Here is a 7,580-nt window from a genome sequence, read left to right as displayed (position 1 = left end):
GGGGGGGGGGGGGGGGCCGCCCCCCCTAATATAATGGCAGGGGAAACACTGATATATGTATATAAAAATAGTATATCAGTGCGAGTAAACTAAAAAATTTACTAGCCAATGGCGTTTCTATTGTCAAGGTGTGCATAGAGAGCTGCATAAGGACGGCTGGTTTATGATGTTTACTGTGATCTGAAGCTGCTCTGTAAAGGCTGAAGATGCGTCTGATGTTCAGAGACTCACACACACACACACACAGTCATTCATGAGTTCTGCTGAAGGTGGTGTGTGTGTGTGTGTGTGTGTGTGTGTGTGTGTGTGTGTGTGAATGAGACGCTCCACGGCTCCCTCTGCTGGCGGCTCGTGTGATCTCGTGACGTCAGGCTCATGATCTCACATGTTTGTCTAGTCACACTGATGCCTCTCATCTTCAGTAAGGTGATGAATCTGTTACTGATCTTCTGTCTGTTCCCCGTCAGATCTGAAGCGGGAGGCGAGTATCTGTCACATGCTCAAACATCCTCACATCGTGGAGCTGCTGGAGACCTACAGCTCCGACGGGATGCTCTACATGGTCTTTGAGTTGTAAGTGTCTGTGAGATCTTATAAATAAAACATGAGCCATTTCATATCACAGTCATGCTGTTCAATGAAATTCAGATTTAATGGAAAAATAGTTTATCAAATGTGAGCCTGGAGCACAAAAGCAGTCTTAAGTCGCTGGGGTATATTTGTAGCAATAGCCAACGATACATTGTATGGGTCAAAATACAGATCATTTTCCAAAAAAAGATCATGTTCCATGAAGATATTTTGTAAATTTCCTACTGTAAATATATCAAAACTTAATTTTTGATTAGTAATATGCATTGCTAAGAACTTCATTTGAACAACTTTAAAGATGATTTTCTCAATATTTAGATTTTTTTGCACCCTCAGATTCCAGATTTTCAAATAGTTGTATATCAGCCAAATATTGTCCTATCCTAACAAACCATACATCAATGGAAAGCTTATTTATTCAGCTTTCAGATGATGTATACATCCCAATTTCAGAAAATTGACCCTTAAGACTGGTTTTGTGCTCCAGGGTCACATATGATCATGTGCTAATGCCTATTTTTGTACAGTCCATTGAATATAATCCTATTTTCAAAAGATCAGATAATTCATATCAAATTGAATGAATCAGTCTGATATCAGTGTAAAAACAGATTCACACAACGGACTCAAAATAATCACACTTGTATTAGAAAACAAAACAAGTTGTGTTGTTGCTCTGTAAGCCACTAACTCCACTTCTAACAGCTTCAACTTTTCTGACAAGCATCCACAAGTTTTTAAACAATGTTTCTTCATCATTCTCACATTTAAATTCATCCGCCGCATTATTAAACCGCGTGTGTCTTTGTGCAGTATGGATGGAGCTGATCTGTGCTTCGAGATCGTGAAGAGGGCCGATGCCGGCTTCGTCTACAGCGAGGCTGTGTCCAGGTGAGAATCACTACCTGTTCACCTCTCTCACACACACACACACACACACTGCTGAAGATTTGTGCTCAGGCTGTGTGTTGTTTGTGTTCTCAGTCACTACATGCGACAGATACTTGAAGCTCTGCGCTACTGCCACGATAACAACGTCATTCACAGAGATGTCAAGGTGAGACTCGTCTTGATTGATTATTGCTCACTAACCCTAACCTGTGACTTTCGCTTTTAACTCTTTCCCCGCCAGTGACGAGTTATCTCATCTTTTACAAGAAACCGCTTCCCAGCCAAAGACGAGTTTTTACGGCTTTCCGTGTTTTCACTGTTATACACTCGGGGGCGCTATTACACATCTTCTGAACGAGTACAAAACCTCCCAAACAAAAACACAGGTGAACAGGATGGAGAAACGAGCCATCTCTTATGTAAACAGATGCATATGAAAATCATCAGCAATAGACAGCATATAAATGAAAACTGCATAATGTTAAGGAGTAAAATGTTGATTTAGGAAGTGGTATATGTCTGTGCAAGCTTTGGAGGTGTTGATGGAAGCGATTTACTGGATTTATGCTTTGATAATCGTACTGAATATTATCCAGATGTAGTTTTTGATAAAAATTTGATTTTCTCACCTTTTTGCTCACAATTATGCATTTATGAAACCTACCTATATTCAAGTGTTGATAAAAAAAGAATGCTTTAAGCTAGAATAAAAAAGATTTTTTTGTTTAAAAGTAGAGGTTATTTTGGTGTATTGCATATTCAAATATTCATACAGCAAAATATACTGGAGGCCATCAAATTTTAGTGAAAATCATCAAAATCGCTGGCAACTTTTTTCAAAAATGCTGGCGGGGAAAGAGTTAAGTACACTTAAGGCTCTTCCTGGGGTTTTGTAGGGTAGATGGACGATTCCTTTGTAAATGGCTTCATCACACACACCTTGTGTCCTTTAAAGGAGCCATTTACCACTTTAGTTTTATTTTCTATTTTGTTAATAAACCTAGAGTTAATTTAGGCAAAACATGTGTGTCCTTTTCTTTGTTGCATTTTTTTGAGCCATGAGCCAGTTATTAATATCAGTGTTAAGTGAGACAAACTGTAAACACTCTTAATAATGCTTTATTCCCCTGTTTAATATACTTTAAACAGACATTTGCTTTTATGCATTTGGCAGACACTTTCACTCGTGCATTCACTGGGAATCAAACCCATGACTGGTGTTACTCTACAGTCTGAGCTACGTGAATTTAGAAACAGTTGAAAAGTCAGTCATGTCACGATGATCTTCAACAGCTCGTGGTCACAGATGACTGAGATGGTCAGAAAGCGTTGGAACCGCTGACATGAGCTGCACCGTCAGGAACCCCGTCTAATGTGACGTCCATCTGTGATTAAAGTGGGGTTATTGTCAGATTGGCGCTTCAGCTGGACGCAGATCGGTTGTGTCTGAAGTTCATGAGATCACTGACTCAGCAGCTGCTGTGTTTACAGATGAACATGCTGTGTGAGATCAAACTATCACTGGCCATTGGTTTACATGAGGAGAGTGGCACTGGTTCCTTTTGCACAGCTCTGGTTTATGAAGGAACAGTCCACTGTAAAATGCTGAAAGGAGGTGCAGTAACTCTCTTTGAGTTACTGGCCTTCATCCAGTCAGTGTTCATCTGTTGAACTTGAAATGAGTTTGAGATTTCAATGATGGTTGTGTCTGTCCGATCTCAAATCTCAGACCAGATGTGTGGCAGTCTCCTGCGTCCAGCCATAAATCCCTCACATGCCCCTCGAAGTGACGTCTCAAGAACTTTCCCACGCAGACTTTTCAAGCTAGTCATTGTTTCACACCAGTGAGTCTTTTCCCATGCAAGTATGTGGGTGAACTCTTTCGTCTCACAGTGCAGCTCGATCAGTTTGACAGAGCCGTGATCTGCGGACAGGACTCTCCGTCACTGCTGAAGGCGGAGGGTCGTCGTAATGAGTCCCAGGCTGCCTCTGGATGTGACCAGCACCGGAGCATTGGAGGCGTGTGACACAGACGTCCTCCGAAACTCCGTGGTCGAGCTGTTGGTCATCGCAGGTTCCTGGTGCAAGTGTAGGAATTGCGATAAGGCCTGAGTGGTGGCCTTGCGCACCGAGCCCGAGAGCATGAAGTACATGACGGGGTCCAAGCAGCTGTTGAGAGCCGAGAACAGCAGCATGAGCTCGTTGGTGAGGTCCATGAGCCGCCGCGTTTCGCAGCTAACATCTCGGAGCTGCGAAGCAACATAGAAGCCCCTGAAGGCGTGATATGGCACGAAGCAGATGGTGAAGAGAAGCAGAACCACGAAGGATTTCCTAGCGGTGCGGGCGTAGCGCAAGGCATTGGGCAGGTCTGGTTTGTCCCGCGATGCTCGCAGAAGTCTGCGTGCGATCCGTCCGTATGAAACCAGCAGCACCGCAAACACCAGCCAGAACACCGCCACCATGAACAGATTAAAGTAGGCTTTGCCTCTAGCGTGCTTTCTCTGCTTGTACTGGAAACACTTCCCCGGCTCCTCGTTGCCCTCGGCCAGCGCGATCATAGGCACCACCATCACCAGAGAGCCGCTCCACAGCAGAACGCAGGTCACCAGACTCCAGCGGCTGCCCCTGAGCCAGCGCGGCCCGCAGCCCCTCTGAGAGCCCCGCACGCCGATGATCTTCAGATAGCGGTCCAGACTGATCAGACCCATCAGGGTGATGCTGACGTACATGTTCATGTAGAACAGGTTGCCCACCGCCTTGCACATGCGCGGCCCCAGAGACCACACGTTCCCCTGAGCGTGGTACAGCACACGGAAGGGAAGACACGCCAGCAGAACCAGGTCCGCCACCGCCACGTTGATCAGGAAGACGCGCACGGAGTTTCTGCGCGAGTGCAGGAAGAAGAAGACCCACAGAGCCAGCAGGTTTCCTGCCAGACCGAACAGAAAGATGAGCGAGTAGAGCACCGCCAGCGGGAGCCGCAGGTTCTCCTCCTCCAGAGGACACGAGCGGTTGCTGAAGGTGTGGTTGGTGAAGCCGTCAGTTGGCCAGACGGTGCTCATCGTGTTCGGCAGGATGCTTGTGTTTTTATCTCCTTATGAGCGATCGGGGTGAAGTCTTTCTGCTCGAGTCTTCAGCTCTGGGGGGAGAAACAGCGAGTCAGACACGTTTTAATTCACTGTACTGAACAACAGGGGAAAATTCCATCTCGGCCCAATGAAAATGAAACGAGAGAATGCTCTGGCTCCGAAGGAAGAGTGTAAATCATGGTCAGGCAAACGTCCCAGGAGCTGCTCTCGGGGAACCGATTTTCCATTCCTTCCTTCCAGATAATTTTAGCTTTGTTAAATTATTTAAAGAAAGCTGGAATTGCTTCGCAGCTCTTTTCTGGATGAGCGTGTGTTTGAATAAAACTGAAGGATTGGCTCTCCTTGCATCTTTCATGAATGTGTGTTTTAGAACTGTACATTCTTAAAAATAAAGGTGCTTCACGATGCTATAGATTAGAAGAACCTTTTTGTCTAAATGGTTCCATATAGAACCTTAAACATCTGAAGAACCTTTCTGTTTCACAAAAGCTTCTTTGTGGCGAAAGAAGGTTCTTCAGATTACAAAAACATAAGAAAGAGATGGTTCTTTGACTGAATGGTTCTTTGTGGAACCAAAAATGGTTCTTCTATGGCTTCGCTGTGAGTGTAGAGTGGCTCATTCTACAGCTGCGCTGGGAGAGCTGCTCTCTGCTTTCTCATCTCATAACCTTCACGTTATAGAAAACCATAATGATATTTAATGCACATACTATATGTACTCTGCACATTGCATATACATACTTGTATTTTGCACAGTGAAAATAAAGTTGAATCTAATTTACAGCTGGAGATAGTTCAGTCATTAGACTGTATGACAGTGCAGCGTTTTACATCATTACCGGGAACATTCGACTCATTAACCAGCACTTTTTTTGTGCTCTTCTGCTCTAGTATAGTTTTTTCGTAAACCACTTCTGCTTATATTATTGTCATTAGTATGTTGCTCTGAATGAAGCCGTCTGCTAAGAAATTACTTTCACATTTTTTGCATGTATTTGTAATGCAAAGGATTTCATTTTGATAATTATTTGATTTTTTTGCTGTAAATAGTAAAATTAAAAATGTTAATTTAAAGCTTGATTAATCATAATTCTGCGTGTCTGACGACTGCTGACATTTCAGAAATGATTGCATGATGCTTCGCACATAAACGCTCATGAGGACCTTCATCGATGCATGCTAAAATTGGTTTATTTTTTTACATTTAGCATATTTTGAGTCGTTCAAACTGTTTTCTTTTAACTAGAGGAGTGTTTTTTCAGACGCTAGTATGAAGTGTAATCATGCACACACATTTCTGTTTTCTTTTTTCCAGATTTTTCAGTCATCACTAACGGCGTCTGTAGAATGACTCGCGCACACACTTTAATCTCACACACACAGATGCATAAGTTCTACTCACAGTTTTGCTTGTTAATTCCTTCAGTTGCACAAACTACAGCTGCACGTTCATCCATTCAGACGGTACACAGAGGGTTTGGTTTTTGTGTCAGATCCTCTTTTAATTCCTCCTCAAGCGTCTGATGTGTTTCTGCTTCCCTTCTAAACGCTCAGAAGCTCCTGCAGTCGCTGCATCTGCTCGCTCGCTCTCTCTCCCTCCTCTGTGTGTGTCTCTCTCTCTCTCTCTCTCTCTCTCTCTCTCTCTCTCTCTCTCTCTCTCTCTCTCTCTGTGTTTGACTCTTGAGCACACAGAGATATGTGTGTCGTCTCCGCTCCGCTCTAGTGGCGTTACATGGGCCGTTACACACTAGTTTAGCAGTGCCATGTTCACTCATATATTTGTGGTTTGTGTTGAACCGCCGTATTTGCATGATTCCTATAAAGGGTTTGTTCCGTGTGTCCTCTCATTTCATTCTCACACAATCTCATGTAGTGAAGGTGACATGAGAACACATGTGGCTTTATGTAGGACACATTCAGTGTTTTCAAGTGTGTGTGTGTGTGTGTGTGTTCAGCCTCACTGTGTGCTGCTGGCCTCGAAGGAGAACTCTGCTCCTGTTAAACTGGGCGGCTTCGGCGTGGCGATTCAGCTGGGCGAGTCAGGGCTGGTGGCTGGAGGTACGTGTGTATTCGCACCACAGCAGATCATGTTTACAGGAAGTGCAGCCCTTTGCTCTGATTTGTTCTGAACTCTCTGGGCCTGTTTTTGTCTCTTTATGTGTGTGTAGGTCGGGTAGGGACCCCTCACTTCATGGCTCCTGAAGTGGTCAAGCGAGAGCCGTACGGGAAGCCGGTGGATGTTTGGGGTTGCGGGGTCATTCTCTTCATTCTGTTGAGCGGCTGTTTGCCTTTTTACGGCACCAAGGAGCGTCTGTTTGAAGCCATTGTGAAAGGGAAGTACAAGGTACTGCGTGATTGACAGAAGCACGTCACTCGAACTCCAGAGCACTGAAGACACGTCAGGTGGAGCGATTTTAATGATAGAACCTTCCTCTTGCGTTTGGGGCAGAATGAGAAACCTGTTCCAAATCATAGATGTGTGCTGCGTATGTTTCAGACAGTAATTCTAAGATAACTTTTGACCAAACACAGCATTGCATACACTACCAGTCACAAGTTTTTGAACAGTAAGATTTTTTGAACGTTTTTGAAAGAAGTCTCTTCTGCTCACCAAGCCTGCATTTATTTGATCAGAAATACAGCAAAAGCAGTAATAATGTGAAATAATTTTTACTGTTTAGAATAACTGCTTTCTGTGTGAATATCTGTTAAACTGTAATTTATTGCTCTGTATTTTCAGCATCATTACTCCAGTCTTCAGTGTCACATGATCTTCAGAAATCATTCTAATATGCTGCTTTGCTGCTCAAGAAACATTTCTGATTATTATTATTTTTGTTATTATTATTATGTTGAAAACAGCTGAGTAGAATTTTTTCAGGTTTCTTTGATGAATATAAAGTTCAGAAGAACAGCATTTATCTGAAATAGAGATATTTTGTAACATTATAAATGTCTTTATCATCACTTTTGATCAATTTAAAGCATCCTTGCTAAATGAAAGTATTA

At 43.4% G+C, this 7,580-nt stretch overlaps 2 protein-coding genes across 2 annotated transcripts in view; one reads left to right on the top strand and one right to left on the bottom strand.

The window, feature by feature from the left end:
* The window catches only part of LOC107663433 (peripheral plasma membrane protein CASK-like), a 57,026-nt gene that overhangs the window by 17,932 nt on the left and 31,514 nt on the right, over window positions 1-7,580 (top strand). The window contains exons 3-7 of the mRNA XM_016453669.1: window positions 468-573; window positions 1,405-1,482; window positions 1,576-1,648; window positions 6,527-6,629; window positions 6,740-6,915. Coding sequence (XP_016309155.1) covers window positions 468-573; window positions 1,405-1,482; window positions 1,576-1,648; window positions 6,527-6,629; window positions 6,740-6,915 — 536 coding nt within the window. The remainder of the gene's footprint in view (window positions 1-467; window positions 574-1,404; window positions 1,483-1,575; window positions 1,649-6,526; window positions 6,630-6,739; window positions 6,916-7,580) is intronic.
* On the bottom strand, window positions 2,651-6,154 carry LOC107663437 (probable G-protein coupled receptor 34). Its single transcript, XM_016453675.1, has 2 exons — window positions 5,974-6,154; window positions 2,651-4,621 (listed from the first exon to the last, which is right to left on the bottom strand). Exon 2 carries the CDS (start codon window positions 4,542-4,544, stop codon window positions 3,426-3,428), a length of 1,119 nt encoding a protein of 372 aa, XP_016309161.1. The 5' UTR covers window positions 4,545-4,621; window positions 5,974-6,154; the 3' UTR covers window positions 2,651-3,425.

The sequence above is a fragment of the Sinocyclocheilus anshuiensis genome, unplaced genomic scaffold, assembly GCF_001515605.1.
Source record: "Sinocyclocheilus anshuiensis isolate Anshui unplaced genomic scaffold, SAMN03320099.WGS_v1.1 scaffold2051, whole genome shotgun sequence".
Classification (NCBI taxonomy): domain Eukaryota; kingdom Metazoa; phylum Chordata; class Actinopteri; order Cypriniformes; family Cyprinidae; genus Sinocyclocheilus; species Sinocyclocheilus anshuiensis.
This window is presented reverse-complemented; position numbering and strand designations above follow the sequence as displayed.